General features: G+C 38.5%; 1 protein-coding gene and 1 long non-coding RNA gene across 2 annotated transcripts in view; one reads left to right on the top strand and one right to left on the bottom strand.

Moving 5' to 3' along the window:
- The first annotated feature begins 6,322 nt into the window (after positions 1–6,322).
- ube2d4 (ubiquitin conjugating enzyme E2 D4) lies at positions 6,323–13,850 on the top strand. The gene is made up of 7 exons (XM_010772384.1): positions 6,323–6,616; positions 7,722–7,785; positions 7,919–7,950; positions 8,046–8,123; positions 8,235–8,340; positions 11,040–11,133; positions 11,248–13,850. Exons 1-7 carry the CDS (start codon positions 6,593–6,595, stop codon positions 11,291–11,293), a joined length of 444 nt encoding a protein of 147 aa, XP_010770686.1. The 5' UTR covers positions 6,323–6,592; the 3' UTR covers positions 11,294–13,850.
- LOC104946534 (uncharacterized) overlaps positions 7,075–19,003 on the bottom strand; it is a 16,713-nt gene continuing 4,784 nt past the window's right edge. Inside the window, exon 3 of the long non-coding RNA XR_798457.1 lies at positions 7,075–7,085. This is a non-coding gene — a long non-coding RNA (uncharacterized lncRNA). The remainder of the gene's footprint in view (positions 7,086–19,003) is intronic.

Raw genomic sequence — 19,003 nt, forward strand, 5'->3', positions numbered from 1 at the left:
ATACAACACCTCACATAAAGCATAATTATTTAAACTCACACTCAAAAAGCAAAACCTCAGCTCAAATCTCCAAAGCTCTAAACACATTTTCAGCTCTGCACCCAATTTGCAATTCAACTTGGCACTTTTTGCAAAACACTGCACACGGTTCTCTACGTTTTTTTTTAAAAATTGCTTAAAAGAAACATGTTTTAGCAATTGGCAACAACTTTATTAGATGTAATTAACATATACAACACAAGATCAAGTATGTCCCTACCCAACACTACATTACAGAAAAGCAAAAGAGTGAATGCTACTTCCATATATATCATTGTTCTCTCTCTTTAAGCTCCGTTTTGGTCTCTACCAACTCCTGAGGAAAATGCTTTTAGCTACAACATGTTCTAGTACATTTACCAGCTCATCGCTAACTGTATGTTTCGGCTGTTAGGTGCAGAGAGGTTAATGAACAGTGAGGTTTAAGAGCTTTTTCTCTGAAAACAACTGAGTGCTGTGGCCAGAACCACACCTAAATGAGAGTGATGACAGTGAACTCAAAGCAGTAATGTTGTTTGCAATAGTTTCGGGAAATAATGTGAAGATATAAACTTTGAATGGTCGAAACAGTAGATATGTCAGTATGTTTATCATATCCTTTGATTGCACTATAAATTAAATGTGATACAGTGCATATAAGGGACACATACAGACAGGAAGAAACACAGCGTTTTTTAAACATTAAAATTGATCAAATGCAAGGCAACAAGCATCTGGAATATTGTTCAAAGATTCAGTTAACTCAGCGTGTCCTCCTGAATGTCCTGAGAAAAGCATGCTCATCCCATTCCTCCGGTACACTGAGGCACAGGACAGCCCGCAGGCCCTAAGCTTTTGGTTTAGGTTCAATAACAAAGATGAGAGTATTGCTCAAAAGCTTTAATTAATTGTATTCATGGGGAAACATTGCTTGGATGCAGTTTCACAAAAGAGCACATACAGATACATGCCTCAAAGTGTGCTGTCAGTTTGTTTGTATTCTCAAGAGAGGCGCACAAAGTTTCCATTGTGGCAACACTGCTTAACTATCATAATTAGCCACTGTTATGAGGCGACATATTTAATCAGGCTGCAATAACATCATTTATGTGGCTGTTTATGTGTTTAAAGTGTCACAGCAATCAGAAGCATGTATCTGCTCCAGAGTCAGTGTTTAAGCTCTGTCTGTGGTTAGAGAATAACATTTGTGTGGTGAAAACGGTACAATACAACCACTCCTTTCTTGGCTGTTTTTTCTTTCTTTAATGATATGCCTTACTCTCTGTTAGCTGCTTGGATTGAATTTCCCATTTTTGTGTGGGAAAGCTTGTGGACTCTATGAAAGATATGCAAAGAACGCCAGTGACAGAGCTCTATGAAAAACGTACTCAGGATGTTTAAAATGAAATAGTCAGTCCGAGCATTGTCCTGATTCCATTTCCTGAAACTCTTAATAATGACTGGGAGTTCGAATGAAAGACTTTGTGACAAGAGAGGAGAAAAAAGAAGCAATTTTAATGTTTTGTTTTTTAAGGGTTGCGTGCATAGAGAGAGAGGGGGGGGGGGCTTGGTTCTTTATCAACCTCTTACCTCCCCTTTTGGGCCTTTAGGAGCATCCTGTGACCCCCGACCCCCTGGACAATAGAGGCCAGGACGTTTCCCAGTGAGCAGCGATGGAGCCAACAACAGGAACATGAGGGGTGCTCCTGGGAAACAAACTGTTTATTGTGCAGCAGGATGGACAGCCCCCCCATGTCCCAGTCACTTACGTTCACACACAATTACAGACACTTACCACACACCTCTGCACATTAAAACCCCCGTCATACAACAGGTGGCTGCTTAAATACCTCAGCAGCAACAGTTTTATTCAAAACTGCTGAAGAGATGGTGTGTGTGTGTGTGTGTGTGTGTGTGTGTGTGTGTGTGTGTGTGTGTGTGTGTGTGTGTGTGTGTGTGTGTGTGTGTGTGTGTGTGTGTGTGTGTGTGTGTGTGTGTGTGTGTGTGTGTGTGGTCAACTGTAACAAAAGTACCAAGAGAACATCACAAACATATTTCCCTTTGACCAAAATATGACTAAAATGTGACCAAAAGGATACTTAAAAAAATAAATTCAATATTTTTTATACTCTCGTTGTCCCAGGATTCTTTTTTTAAACTCTTGCTTTCTCTTTTCTTGCGGTGCTGGCTCAGGCTGCAGAAAATACGTTTATATTTAGTCTGACTTTCTATTTGATAAAAGTACCAAGCCATTTGTTGGTGCTGCCACTGCCTGTCTGTTTCAGAGGAAATCCCTTCTTTGTCTCTCAAGGAAGCTCAGCAAACTCGGAAAACCTGAATTTGTCATCAGAACTCAAACAGCTGGAAGACATTTGATGACGGCGAGTCACCGCTAAACGTATTAGTCAACACTGCAGACTAGTTATTACCTATAGGCTCTGGAGACCTCTCATTGCAGCACAGTAAAACAGTTGAGCTGTCAATCACCGGGCCAAAACTGTGGTGCAACCCAGAGACACAGGGGACTCTGGGGAGGGCGCTTTAAGTGCTTAACCCCAAAGGATTACTGGCGCTTTATGACTATACGTGTGGTTTGTGTCTGTGCTCCACATGATGCACATCTGATAAGGGTGGATCAGAGGTGATGGGGACTGGATCTGATCTCATACTTTCTGCACTCTCTGGAGACACATTAGATCCTGATAATCAGAGAAGAATTAAAAAGATAACCCTTAAATCTTTTTAGTAATGATCCAGAGGATGGACCCATAAGTCATGCTTGCTGTTGTAACAACAACAATGATTAATTTAATTCGATTTTTCAATCCAAATTTGGAAAATAAAGATTATTTTTTACATAAAATGCAGTTTGAAGTTGTGGTTTTTCCATTTTGTGATAGCTTTTTTGTTATTGTTGTTATTTAAGAAGAAAATCGAACACATTCTACTTTACATTTTGGCTGAATTTACTTTCCAAATTAAGATGTTACATGTCAAATCTAATTAATTGGTTTTCTGAAAAGGACCTCTCGTACGTCGACATTACTTTTTATTTGTTGTAAATGAGTCCAAAAACTGTTATTCAGAAAACAAGTCATAACTCAGTCTGTCACTTTTAACAGGTCTGGCCAGTGTGAGAACACTAAAATGAAGTATTATTTTTGTGCTCGGACCCCTGCTTGTAAATAAAACATCCTGTAACCACTGTGCAATTAGGCCAATAAAAGCTGCGGAGAGCTCTACAGCCACAGTTAAAGCAAATAATACCATTTAATAAGCACATCCTTGAAGCTATAAATGTTTATATGATTGCATCATTTAAACATTTTAAGCCAATAAAAACATAGCAGTCATGTATAAGCTTGTTTTAAAGTCCACAAAACAAAAAGAAGACGAGGGAAAGCTAAGCTAGACGGAGTTTTCATTAATGATCTAAAACTCTAATGTTGATACACATAAATGCAAAAGTAAGATTTGAGGGAAAAGCCAGAGGTCAAAGGCAACCTTAACACTGACAAGCGGAATCAAATCACAGCGAAGGAAATGAGCCATGAAACAGTGATTGCTCCACACATAATGACCCTTTTTTCCAGTTGCCCAGCTCAAGAATTATTTGATTGTGCAGAGTGCTGACTTCACTGCAAACATGAGCACTGCTTGCATATTGCCTGAGTGTATAATCAAATCAAGACCATTGATACAAGGAGTGAACAAATATCTCTTAGTTTGTGGGAACAATGGATCTTTGTTCCATAAGAGAGTCCTCAGAAAGCTAATACGCTGACCGAAGGTAAAACACCTCTGGGGGACTGAGAGCCAGCTTGTGCTCGGCATTAATTGGTTTTGCTTTTATTGGATAATTCAGACATTAGCGAGATTCATTTAAGCTAATTTTGAAAATGACAGTGAGCATATGTGCTTTGTCATCCCAACCATGGGAAAAATGCCATGGAGAGGAATATACTCGAGCTCAGAGGCAGCTTTAGCATAATTGGCTAAATAAGTGGAATGCTTTCTATTATACAATGGAACTAATGATGATTCATGAGACCAAAAAGACAGATCACTGGAGTCTGTTGAGTCCATGGTTTCAAATAACAGCACTAAAGGCTATATTCCTCATGAGACAGGTCAACTAATCTCCAACCCCCACCCATATCATCTCAGCCCTGACACGCTCACACCTTGGTTCATACATCAATCTGGAACATGGGGCACTAGTCCTGTAACTAAAAACTCAGCTTCATCTTATAGGTGGGAAATTCCCCATACAGATCAGTGATATGTTGCCTTATAGAAACCACAATATGTCTTGCTTAATGCTGTGAAGGAACAGAGGTGGGAAGTAACTAAGTATATTTACTAAAGTACTGTCATTTAGTGAAAGTTAGAGGTACTAGAACTTGAATTGAGTATTTCCATTTTATGCTACTCTATACTTCTACTCCATTACTTTTAACAAAACGCATCTCTAAAAATCTAACTAAAGGACTTACTCCTTAAGTCACAAAACATAAATAAATATTTGACAAAAAGTAATTCAGAACTTTGTTTGTCTACAGTCAAATGCTACATGGTGCAAGAATAATATCTAGAAATGTCACATTTATAAATATAACTATATACACACACAAAGAAAAAACATTCTGCACATGATTACTTTTTATACGTTACGTACATTTTTGCTGAGAGTATTTTTACTTAAGTAAGAGTTTGAATGCTGGACTTTAACTTGTAGAGAGTATTTTGACATACATGTATTGGTACTTTTACCCAAGTAAAGCATCTGAATACTTCTTCCCCCTCTGTGAACGATTAAAGGTAGCATCACCCGTTACTGTGGAGGTCTCACAATTTGTCCACTATAAAATCCTTGTAGGTTTTAAAGTACACAGTAGCAAGCAAACCAATGTGATTTGAGATTTCAGAGGAAGCTACAGTAGGATGACTGTGGGAGGCTTTGTGAACCGAGGCTTCAAGCCAACAAAGTGTGGGCTTGACTGTGTCTGAAAACCTCATGCTGATAAATGGCCTCTCCAAGTAGACAAACTCCGAACACAAGGCCCCTGCTGCACAAGAACCAAACTGCTACCTCTACTGCTGAATCTGATTACAGGCAGGCCCCGAGGACAGGCAGGTCATTGAGAGCACAGAGATGAGCAAACAATAAGATATTATCTGAAGGAATCTTCAGCTTTCCAAAGGAAAATGGTCCCTCTCAGTGTCACATTGACGATAGGATCCTCAACCTGACACTGAATCAGCCATTTAAGAAGAATGAACACTGCGGTCCATTCATACATACTCACTAAAATAATGAGAGCTCTTTTTTCACTCTTGTTTAAGACATATAAAGGGAAGCTCATGAGGCTTTGCAAGACAAGGCTGTGCAGAAACCGGAGCACGCAGCTGACTCAGATGAATATGCCTTTACAATGATTGGGTATTGAATGAACAATTCTATAGTCTTGTTTTTCTTTATTCATATGTACTCGTAAATAATACATCTGTTTGGCTGTATTGTACTTTGCAGCTCCATTGTCCTGCACTTTTGCACTTGAGCAAATTAATTTACAGACACACTTTTTAAATGAATTTATTTATTTTGAGCATGCAGCATTTATTTTTGATAAATGACACTTTAGATCTTGCTAACGCGTTTTCAGGTCAAAGCTGTACATAATCCATTTAATTCTGCCCTTTTCTTTCTTGTGTGTTTTTGCTCTTTTCAAATAGTGACATCTTGTGGACACCTGGCCTCAGTTATTGTGTCTTACACAAAGTCATACATTGTATAGGCTATTGGTTTGAAACAATGTATGACCCTGTTGTTAAAACACCGAATTAATTTCTTTAGTATTAGTGCCGTGATGTTGATGATACAGATAGTGATTACATTAGTGATTTTTGAATGTATTTATAATGAATAACTTTTGATATAAGAAAGCACGTTATAAAGTGGAAAACCGAAAGCATCTAATTGGTGGACGCAGCCAAAACATAGGAAGAAATCTGAAAACATAAGGAGAACTCTGGAGTTTTGGTTCATAGCATTAGTAATGCTAAACAGTAATTTTAATCAAAAAGTGGCCACATGCAGTTGTTTTGTAAAAAGATTGATCATTGTAATGATCTGCCCTAATCATTCAAAGTGATACATATTTGATTTTGAGAAGTGGACCGTGTCCAAGCTGTCATAATTTAAATTAAATTGTATTTCGACCTATGATTTCGACGAACAGAACAGAAGTGTCAATTCAGGATTTGTACGACAAGTCTCGCGATATTACAAAAAAACGGTTTGCCATGCACCGAGAGGAGCAACGAGATCAGAGAAGAGACAGCTAAATATCTCGGTTGCTCTGTGGCAAGCGAACGAAAGATCAATATTTAACCCACAATTTGTCGCTTTGGTTGAACTGCAAACCCCAAACCCAAAGCCTGCTTTAAATCAGACGTGATTTTCTGATAAACATTAAGTGAGATTGGGAAGTACGCGGCCACGGAAGCCAAATTGTATGTGTGAAGTGCTAGCTGTTAGCTGACAGGCTACAAAGCTTTAGCCATTGATTCAATGGCGTTGAAACGAATTCAGAAGGTGAGTGTATTTTTTTGAAAATGCTAACAGTACTTTACATTATTTTCTGACTGTGTGACCCTTTGTTCCTATCGTAGCAGTGTACAGCATTATATTTAATATATCCTTAGCATGACTCGCTTGTTTTTTGCTCCATGTTAAAATAATGTACGGACAAAGACTAACCACTGGTGGCCCTGTTGGTGCATTGCTACGTTACCGTTAGCTATCGATAACAACCCAAACAGCGCCATTATTCTGACAGCTACGTCGTGTTTGTGTTTTATTTGTAATTCATTCACTTGGCACATTATTAATACTTCAGTATATGTATTATACAGAATATGTTGTAAGTGTTATCTAATACGCTAAACAAGTTGTTTCGCAATGCAGATTTAGGCTAGCAGCAAGCTAACTGTTCTCTGCTTTGATTGATTGATTGAGGTGTAATGTTACAGGGTTTGGTTTTAAATTATTAACCTGACAGTGTCTTTATCTTTGTGGTTGCTCACTAATGGTACGGCTAGTGGTGTGTTAAGTAGCTTTATGACAGATGCGTGCATGTTGCCAAAATTGAACCCTAGTGTCACTGTTTCCATATATGGAGTGGCAAATGGGCCATTGGAGCAGGCCGCGGTGTGTATTTATATAACTGAATAGATAGGGTTCATTTTAAGAGATAAATAAAGCCCGTTAAATAACAGGCTTAATTTCTCTTTAACCATCTGTGGTTTTTCTCCCCGTCGTTTGGTGAATAGTATGATGTGGCGTTTGGCAAAAGAGCTCGTTGTTGATATAATAAGTGGAATTTAACATACACGTGTATGTCTTAGCCTTGTTTATTTTATTAGGAACATTTGTTTCGTTTCTATTGTTACTTTTGTATATAACCTTCCTGGTGTAAATGTAACTGATGTTTATACTCTATGTCATATGTACTTAAACCACATGTCAACAGCCCAAAATACTAGTTTCCACAGACATTAGTCTCCCAGCATACATAAATGTAAAGCAACCACCATTTTAAGATCTATGTGATTTCTTTGCAAAAAGTATAGTTGTTGTACCAGACTGCAACTGAACAGTAAATTCACAATTGTATTATATGTGATTGTGTTGCCTTCAGGAGCTGTCTGACCTGCAGAGGGACCCGCCTGCACAATGCTCCGCTGGACCAGTTGGAGAGGATTGTAAGTAGTTAGCAGATTGCTGCATCAGTGTGATCCTGAACATAATATGACCTCATTGTTAGAGAATGTGATTCTGTGTCAGGAATTTGCTTACAAACGTATGTTCTAAGTGCTTTATCTATCTTTTCTCCAGTATTTCATTGGCAGGCAACAATAATGGGTCCCGTAAGTGAAACCGATTCTTGACCAAATTCTAATTTGATTGAAATATCAAAAACATTGTCAACTTATTTGATTTGTTTCTATTTTTACTTCTATAGAGTGACAGTCCATATCAAAGCGGAGTGTTTTTCCTTACCATTCACTTCCCAACAGATTACCCCTTCAAACCACCCAAAGTGAGTTGTGAAAAAAAAAAAAAATGAACTCACTTATTATTCATTAATATTACTGTGGTAAAGGTTATGGGCTTAACTGGAAAATAACATTATTTTTCCATTTTCTCCTAGGTTGCATTCACAACAAAAATTTACCATCCCAATATCAACAGCAATGGAAGTATTTGTCTGGATATACTGAGATCACAATGGTCACCTGCACTTACAGTTTCAAAAGGTACGTGATATGTATTACAACATTGTTAAATGCAGCTTAATATGATACAAACTGTATATGATAATAGCCAATCCTGGGTTTTTCAAGTCGAAATGTCCATTTGAAGAAGGGTCTTTAGAGGACGTTGAAGTTTCCACATCATTAAGCCAAGAGGCGATAACTGGCAAACATATAGCCTTTTCATTTAAAGAAATACAAAAACACACATTTGAGTTCTTACACAGATTCAGGGAGAAAAGCTGCAAATACACCACTGCAATTTCATGAGACAAGTGGAATCCTAATGATGAAACTTGAATAACAAGATGTCATTTTTTCATATTTTATTTCTAGGTACAATCATACCCTAGGGTAGATCCTCTTCTAGACTTCCAAGTGTCACTAACTTTGATTAACTTTCTTTTATACTGTGACTGTGTTTTCTCTTATGCCCCAGTGCCAAAATGCTGTTCATCTATATTTCCAAAAATGTAATTTGTTGCAACATCCCTAAGAGCACTGACTTTTTATAACATAACTCATTCTTTACTCTGTTTGCTGCTTTTCCTATTCATAACAGGTTTTTATCATGTGCATCTGGGGATTTGGATACATCTTATTTGAAAATGTTCAAGGCCAGTCTATAACCATGAAGCTCAAGTTTCACAAGTGTTTAAAATGTCAAATCGGGTCAATGACTATAAGTGGCAATTTATAAATGTAACATGAGACCGTCAGGGCAAATAAAGCCATGTCTAAAATGAGGTTATGCTATTTGGTCATGTACAGTGGGGCAAAAAAGTATTTAGTCAGCCACCAATTGTGCAAGTTCTCCCACTTAAAAAGATGAGAGAGGCCAAATAACGTTTAATCCACCTGTTATGTCTAAACCAGTTAATTTGTTTTCAACTCGTCACTACGACCCACGGCGACCCGTGGGTTCTGAAGTGGGGAGGTGTCTCTAAAAAGATACCAACTCTAGACCTCTGACGATGGTGAGGTCTGGTGCAACTTAGAGAATCTTGTGAGGAGAGCAACGGCCGGGCGCACAAACCTAGTAACAGGTACGCTTTCTGGGTCGGTGCAGTTAGAAGTTTGGGAGCTACTTGCCCAATAGTGAGTTTTGAGTGACTACGACCGGGGTCAAATCAGAAAGGGTAATGTAGCCCTAGTCAGCAGGACCAGGGGAAACGTCTTTTTGGCGGGTTTCGTACTACAAAGGTGGGGGTACAAAGTGCACTACCCAAAAACCACGTAGTCGTAGAAAGAGGAGTTTGTGCAATCAACTCAAAAAATGGTTTATTCAAGTAACAAAGTAGATGTATACTGTTAAGAGAGGTTAGAAGATATCACTCAGTATAGATCTACGTTGAGTCGCTTTGAGTCTGCCCGGACCCTGTATACCGTATTCGTCCTCCTGTGCAGAGCCGTGACTCCTAATCAAACGACCATCGCAGTAAATCAATGACTATCCTTCGGAAACATCGCTCCAGGGTCGTGGACGTCTAGTACTATGCCTATGTGGCACCTTTGAAGCCTAAAAGAGTGGCCAATAACATAGTTGATCTGTGTCCCCCACTTCTTACGTACAACCCCGACAATGACGTCTTGCTCCTGGGTCCATGCTGTAGTGCACCATATCCCTCTTATTGAAGGTACAAAGACTCTAAACTGACATTGGAGAAGTCGTGGTCCGTTCGACTAGGCAAACTTCTACTTACCAGGTACGGTACGGACCCGCATGATGAAGTCGTAACCGTTACTAGGGTAACGTCTAGCACCGACACCGTGTATCACCGAAGCATCTCTTCGTAGGAAAAGCTCCAGCCGTCCTCACCGGAAGCATTCTTCGTAAAGTTCCAGGACCTCACCGGATCGGTCAGAGGTCTAGAGTTGGGGTATCTTTTAGAAACCTCCCTCAACTTTCAGACACAACGGATCGCTGTCGGGGTTTTGTAGTGACGAGATTGAAAACAATAACTGGTTTATGAATAAAAGGTGGTATTAAACGTTTATTTAAGAAATTTTTAGTCTGTTATACTAAAAGACCTAAAAAAAAAAAATGTAAAAAAAAGAGTAAAAAAAGAGTAAACAGAGAGTATCAACTCCATATGGATCCTACTTTTAATGTCNCCTTCCATCAGCAAGGGCATTGAAGATGAAACGTGGCTGGGTCTTTCAGCATGACAATGATCCCAAACACACCGCCCGGGCAACGAAGGAGTGGCTTCGTAAGAAGCATTTCAAGGTCCTGGAGTGGCCTAGCCAGTCTCCAGATCTCAACCCCATAGAAAATCTTTGGAGGGAGTTGAAAGTCTGTGTTGCCTAGCGACAGCCCCAAAACATCACTGCTCTAACTTTTGTTATTGACCAAATACTTATTTTCCACCATAATTTGCAAATAAATTCTTTAAAAATCAGACAATATGATTTTCTGGATTTTTTTTTTTTACATTTTTTTTTATTTTTTTTCTCATTTTGTCTCTCATAGTTGAGGTATACCTAGGATGAAAATTACAGGCCTCTCAACTTTTTAAGTGGGAGAACTTGCACAATTGGTGGCTGACTAAATACTTTTTTGCCCCATTGTATATATTAATATATCGGCCCTACTGTGGGGATTATGTAAAGACGTCAAACGCTGCTCAACTACTTAGTGCCAATAAATCCCCAGTTTTTGTTAATGTCATCTAATTTCTCCCTTATCCATTCTTCCACAGTATTATTGTCTATCTGCTCTCTTCTCTGTGATCCAAACCCTGACGACCCACTGGTGCCAGAGATCGCCCATACATACAAGGCTGACAGGGAAAAGTGAGTGTAAAACATTGATCAGATTTGCTCCCTGTCGTGCTACTGTGTGGAGATAAATACTTCATTTTTTATGTTCACCTGAAACCTCTTACAAGCTTTGCCTTTGTCTTACAGGTACAACAAATCAGCGAGAGAATGGACACATAAGTACGCAATGTGAGAAGGCCAGGGAGATCAAAATACAAATGAGAACAAAATAAACACGTTTGATTTGTAACTTGAGGCAAATGAGCGACAGAGGGGGGAAAAAACTAAACTAGACAACATCTTTTGGAGGAGGAAGCGATACAATGAGGTACAGTGCCACCTGGCTTTCCATGTGCTGAGCTGCTACCATGTGCTGTCCTTCATGACTTGTATGGATCTGCTGAGCAGGACCTGACAGGCTCCTTAAAGCACTCCCATATGGAATACCGGAAATACTCTTCACAGTCCATACCGCCACACTCAGACTTTAAACTGTTACTCCTGCTTTCGTGATTATCACCTTCATCTTTGCTATTCATTCGCATCATTTTCTCCCTCAATGAGTCATATCATTATGCTACTCGGAAAGCAAACATTTATTTCGGAGATTGGCTCTCCTTTTATTTCAGAGGTACTTGTCTATGTCCCACTGGATGTCTTGTTATTACTGTGTTTCCATGTATTTAGTGGCCTTTCTGTGTTTTTATTTTCGGTTTATGTGCAATTGAGGCAGAATGTTCCCTGTTCAACACGAAGTGGTGCAGTGCCATTACCAGCAGCCGATCTGTTGGCACATGCTGTCTCTACCCCCAAACAATGTGAAAGGTGTAAAGAAGGATCAGTCTCTTATCACTCACTGCATTTAAATAGCGACAGTATTTAAGTGCGTTTGAGGACATTGGAGAGCTGCGGTTAACAGCCAGCTGGCCCTTGCCTCACTTCAGTTGTGCTCCATAGGGCAAATGTCTACCTCCATTTTTCTCACACATGCTGTCATTGCACTTATACTCCAATTAAGTAACCACCCATGGCTGGTGTCCATAGTGCAAAAAATACTACTGTTTGACTTATTACTTGTGTAGCTATGAACATGGCTACTCTTTGGCATCTAGCTGAATGTGTGCCACCTCCTCAGTACAGTTACTCAGGTATCTAATCAAAACATCAGCCTTCACATGCAGTGACCCATGGTGAGAAAAATGAGCAGGCTTCTTAAAAATTCACTTCCTAAAGAGGCAACATGATCAAAGACAGATCAGCACTCCTGAAGTTCTTCATGCACATTTACCCTGATGGTGTGTGCACACAAATAAGCTGTCCTAGAAGTACGGTCATTTGGTCAGAGCGATTTTTATTTTACCATCTCGCAAGTTCTTTGCATTACCATCTCCATTTATTTTTGAATAACACTCGGATGTGAAGAGCTTTTACATATTACTGTTCTTCTAAAATGAAATGGCCTTTGGCTACAGCTGGCTTCAGAACATGGTAATATCAAGTCAGGTGAATCGTGTTACTTGAGGTGAATTAATACCGTTGCCATGAGAATTTCATCTGCTTTACATATCAAGTGATGTGAAGTTTGTCATCATTTCTTTATGTTCATATTCGGGTCTGCAAAGGTTTGTTTTGGGATTAATCATACACACTGACAGTAAAACAGTTTGTCTCTGTGATACATTTGTGACCTATTGTATTGAAAGCTTTAGTGATAGGCATTTTATTTTTCATTCATGTCACCAGAATTTAACAAGATTGTGATGTGTCATTATGTAATATCGGTTTAAATATAATCCATTGTAACTGTTGGATAAAGTAGTAAAGAAATGCTATGATATTTTTCTTTCTTTTCAACATGGCTCATAATGTGCTGATGCTGCCAACATAAAGGGAATTATTTGACATAACGGGGAATAAATTTAGCTTTTTAGCCATTATCGAGTGTGTTTATCCAGAAAGGCCAATACTAAAGCATGGACATTTTAAAGGCTTTGATTTTAGAATTACCCCCATGGTTTAGGCGCCAAATATAGATTTTCATGAATGTTTGCTGATGTTGAGAAAATGGTCGAAACAAGTTGTCCTTTTTAAATACAGTAAAAACTAATATGTTTTGAAAACCCTCTGATGCAGTCTTTTGCTGTCAGTCCACAATTGAAAATGACTTGATTATAGTACTACGGTGTGTGTGTTGTTTGTTCATTTGGCTATTTATTTATTTGAAAGCAGAGTATCTTCCAACTTTATGATTGAATGCAGCTTCAATTCATCCTGTGAGTGGCGTGACATTAACTCCTTCGGTCCAGTGTGCTCAATAGAGTTTATATAGGCAGCTTGGCATGCTTTGCACTCTGGAGAACCTTCTCACAGCCATTTGCCAGATATCAGGGATTTCGTTACGATTCATCTGCCTAACACCTCTGACTAAAATTTTAGCCTTAACACTCATTTTGTAGATATATAGAGAGAACATTGTCATAATCTGTACATTTGCTATCAGGGCTGTTTTCCCCCAAATGGGCGATGCGTTTCATCAGTAGACATGGAAACTTGCTTGAACACTACCAATGTTTTTGTTTTTGAAAATTTAGCCTGGCTTTTTCTGAATGCAGGATCAGTCTTCATGCATCTTACAATTTGGAATATGTGTGCTTGAAACGCCACCATGATTGTCCACTTGCCCTCACATAGCCTACACAAGATAACTATTGATCTTCTCATAACATATGAATAAAGCTCATCTTGGTTTACCGTTGTCTGCAGTAACTTTTTTGTCTTCACGATGTCTAACAAAGCAGTATGCCATGAGCCAGAACCCTGTGTCCATTGATGGTATAAAATGAGGAGCAAATGCTTCTAAATAAACCGAATTACTGTTTATACATTATAAGCAGAGAAAGTTGTGTAAAGGTTGTATTTGTATTATTAGTTTATTGAACAGGGACAGTCCACATACATATAAACGGCTGTTGATGCACCGTGGACAGGTCTTGCAAAGTCACCATGAAAATAAATTATTATATTTAAAAAATAACAAATTAATAACATAAATTGAAACATGCAAAGATAGAGATTCAAGGAATACATAAAGGAATTAATACAATAACAAATAAATGTATAACTAAAAAAATTAAAGTTCAGAATAAAACAGAACACGCATTATTACATATCTTTAATGCATTTATTTTCATTTAAATGTATATATTTATTCATTTCTGTATCTGTAAGACATGGTGTAAACCCATAATATACGTAGAACCCCAGACGGTAAAATTATCGCGATAGATGTCCAGGATGCAAAGGGTAAGTGGATGATTAGAGTCAGAGGGTTGGTGGTTTGATTCCCAGCATGGCAAAGGGACTTTTGCTAGGCTGGAAGAAAATGTCTCCCTTTCTTAAAGCAGCGTCCGCAGCGCAATGACAGTTGAAAGCAACTCTTTACCTAACTTAAAAATGCTGTAAACGCGGTTTACCTGTGAAACTAGGTCTAGGGTGCGTTTCATTCATAAAAACCTCATGCGAGGTTAGTGCGGTGCTTACAACACAATCTCTGCGCAGGACTATTTTTTATTTGATCAAACATCCTGAATTAGGGAATTTTCTAAATTTCAATAACTATTGGCAATTTGAATTACATATATTTAAACCCAATATTAGAATAATAAAAAACCGCAAACTATCTCCGACTTTTCGGTGTGTCACGCTATAATAAATGCAGTGCACCGTGGCTGTGGTTAGCTGCTATCTGACCTAGCTTCCTGCCCAGCTGAAAGGCAGCATCACGCCGCTCCTCCCAATAGGAAGGGCGCATCCCGGATAGATAGCTAGCTGGCTAGCTGTACTAAACACAACGATGGCAGTTAACCTTAGCAAAAACGGCACTGCATTAACAGCTGCATTTAAGGAAGTGGTGGACGAAAAATCCAGTACGAACTGGTAAGTAGCAGCATTTAAAAAAAAACTACAACATTTGCACATTGTAGCAGGCATTTTGTTAGCTTCAGTTTTGGCTAGCATTGTCGTCAAGTAAGTTAAGGTATCCTTACGTTGGATAAACTTAATACGGGACTAAATGTTACTTTGTTAATAACAGGAGGTTTCTACGTATTACATTTAGCGATAACGTTGAATTAAGTCCGATTTTATTTTCTCACATTTGCCATTACGACGTATGTTAACGTAGCTAACTGAATAGCTACTAACATTGTTAATAAGCTTGGTACACTGACAACCCACAGGCTAAACACTAAATTATTTGCGTGTGATTTATTATCATACTTTGATACAATTGGGTCGTACAATTAAATGAACAGGTTGATAGCTATCTCGCCCACTTCCTGGTGAGATATCAGAAGTTAAATGTGGCCAATATGTGAAAGTCAAATCCAGGAACTTCCTCTTTGATGCAGTAACAGTAAATGTCTTTGCCTTTAGTCTGAATTTAACCTGTTGATGACAACTGCTGTGTTTAATGATGACCTGAATTAATTAATCTCGCGGAGAAATTGCCCAGGGATCCCCGCAGGCTCCATATTTAGTCAAAAACGTGTCTGTTAAATGTGTGCCACTTTTCACTCAGCCACCGCCTAACACCACAACTTGCTGTTACTTTGGGGTTTTTCTGAACTGATGCTGACAGGAAAAGAATAAAGCAGCCATCAATCATCGAGTAGTTTCAGTGTGAGCCACTTCCACTTACCTAGCTCTAAGTTTGCGTTATACTCTTCTGATCTGAAATAAAAACACTTGCAAGGCCACTGAACATGAATTAACATGCATTGGTTCTGGTTTGCATTGTTATTACAAGAACTTTGGGGATAATCATGTTGAACACAATAAAGCACATGGCTAATAAAAGCGAATATCATGAGTGGAGTTTGTGTATAAGAACAAGCCAAATGGTGATTTGTCTGTGAGCATCAATGGTTTTCTATTAAATGGCTTAAAATCTTCACTGCAGTACTAAGTCATATCTGTGTGACACCAGATAGCAGCTGTAACCATTGATAAAATGCATCATTGATACATAATGGGTTAAACTTCTGATAGTAAATGATCATGAATAAACATATCCCAAGGCCCGTTATTTAATGACTTGCTTTGTTCAGCCAACAATCCAACACATATTTAGTTTAGTTTGTGCAAAGCATTGACACAAGTCCCTCTGGTAAGTGTTTGTCTCCTTAATATTTAGATGAACATGGTTATGTAGCATTTCCCTAATATTAACACCAACACAGAAATGCAAAAACCTCTTCGGCCCATTTGTTCCCTTAAACGCCAGCTTCTCCGGTTGATATTCTGGGCTCCCTCAATAAAAACATCCTCCCCTCTGAACCTTGGAGTGACCTTCAATAGCGCTTTTACATTTGATAAGCAGGTCAGCACCGTAGTCAAAACCTGCTTTTTAAAAATACGACTATTGGCCAAGACAGTCGTATTTATCTTTTAAAGAACTAGAAAGGGTTATTAATGCCTTTGTTACCTCAAGGCTGGATTACTGCAACGCTCTGTATGTGGGTATGGACCGGGTGTCAATTAGACGCCTGCAGCTAGTCCAAAACGCAGCTGCACGTCTTCTGACTGGCTACAAGCGTGACCACATCACCCCAATTCTGGCCTCACTGCACTGGCTTCCAATTCAGTTCAGAATTGATTTTAAACTCCTTTTTTATTAGTTTTTAAAGCCCTAAATGGGCTGGCTCTGGCCTATATAGCCGAACTCCTCCATCGCTACACCCCAGCCAGAGCTTTAAGGTCGGCTGACCAGCTGTTACTGATAGTGCCCAAGACCAGGCTCAAAACCCGAGGGCATCGAGCCTTCGCAGCAGCTGGCCCCAGGCTCTGGAACACTCTGCCCCTCCATGTCGGCCCAGACCCTAGGGGTTTTTAAATCTACCTTTAAAATACACTTCTTCTCCCTGGCCTTCTAGTCAGAGCGGAGAATGACTCCTGACTTTTCCCTGTGTTTTCTATATATCTGTTGTAATTTATTGTCTTTTATTATGAATGTAGTAATGTGTTTTTAAGTGATTGTAGTATTTATTACATGTACAGCATGGCCCGACCAAAAATCGCTTTTNATTGTCACAATTAAGTGTCAAAAGGAAAGTTCCTATTTAGCTCATTGTACAACTATGAATATATGTAATTCAACAAGTTAAAATAGAACAAGGCAAGTTTAGTTATATAGCACATTTCAACACAAGGCAATTCAAAGTGCTTTACAAAAGTGAAAGTCATTAAGAGCATTAAGAAACATATTATGAATTCACATTTAAAAAAACTCATTTAAAAGAAAAGATACATGAATTAAAGTTACAGTGCAGCGTGAGTTACACACATCTGAAATCTTTAGGTCTGACGCAATCATTGCTAACTTTTTAACATAAATAGTTTTCAATCACCTCCCTTTCTTTCTACTTTCTTGTTTAACTTGTCCTTTAGTTATTTTAAATGTGTCATGCTAAACGAACCCCCCTTTGGAAAATTCAAATCTGACCCCATGGTACCTTTTAGTTTTCGCCGAAACTATTCCTCAAACACACACATTATCTCTGCAAGTTACTCTCTTGTCTGCATTCCTCATGAAGTTCACTGTTTTCACATTTAAGAAATGAATCCGAAGTGTTACCTAGATTAGATGAACATATTGTGTTACCTAGATTAGATGATTTATTTCTATATTTCACATTTATAATTGTGTTTATATGCTGTTTGAACACAACCGTTTTGCAGAGATTCTTGTTACTCATCTCAAAAAGGAAAAACATAACTTTTTTCAGATCATTCAAAACAAAAAAAATCCCTCCTGAGGTTTGAACATTTTGTAGATATTCGGTTATTTTGACATTTAAATGTTAATCGTTTTTGAAATGTCATAGTCTATCCGCAACAGATGGGGGAATAGGGCATCCCCCTTTTAAATAGTTCAAAAACAAGGGGAGGAAATGGGGATAGTGTCGAGCGCAGCTTTATCAACCGTCTGTGTTTTTATCACCGGAGATCTGGGTCATTTCACTGTGAAAGGAAGATAAGGGGAAAATAAAGATAACATAATGAGAACATAAAAGGGTGTGAAATTATATATCTAATATCTTCTCGGATAACATGAAATCTGTAGGAAAGTAACTTGATCTTCTCCCTCTGAACATAAGGAACATTAAGTCTTGAGACAACTCCCTCTGACACATAACTGTGAGAAAAGGAATAGGTGGTGACCGTTTATTACAACTTCCACTCATTTCTAGTACTTCTGCATTGTGCTGGCATTTTATTTTTAACCAATATTTTTTTCATGCAATGACCAGTAGGAAGCATTTTAAAGAAGTAGTGCTTCACCTCTTCCTTAAATGTAAGGTTTAAATCCTTGCAGCTATCAGCCGGTTTCAAACCTTTTACTTATTCGACTCATTTACCTACATGTGTTTACATAGATATCAGCTGTAATGAGTCAAACATCTGCCATTAAAGCATGGAAACGTGTCACAGTAGAGGCACAACATACTAATGTAAACCTGGAAAGTACCATTATAGGGTCCCTTTAAAACTCGTGCCGGTACAACAGCAGATTTTTTCTATTTTACTTACTTACCTTACTTTTGGTTTTGGGTTTAAAGCTTTCCTTTAATTGTTTATTTGAATGTTATGATATTCGCAAAAATGCAATATACACTAGAGCCGTTAACTAATTTAAACCAGTTAGTTATAAAAGTTAGTTTTATTTTAAGGGCTGAAACTGATGCCCCTAAAATACAACTCCCATATGTGTTTTTGAGCAAACACTCGCTTTGTTGGTTTTTCTTTTTTAAACTTACAGGTTTCTGCATGTAAACGGTCTGCAGAGTCACAAACCCTCAAAGTACACCCTGTAGCGAGTAAAACTCTAACACAGAAAAGGCCT

Source organism: Notothenia coriiceps, unplaced genomic scaffold (assembly GCF_000735185.1).
Source record: "Notothenia coriiceps isolate Sejong01 unplaced genomic scaffold, NC01 NC01_scaffold00011182, whole genome shotgun sequence".
NCBI lineage: Eukaryota > Metazoa > Chordata > Actinopteri > Perciformes > Nototheniidae > Notothenia > Notothenia coriiceps.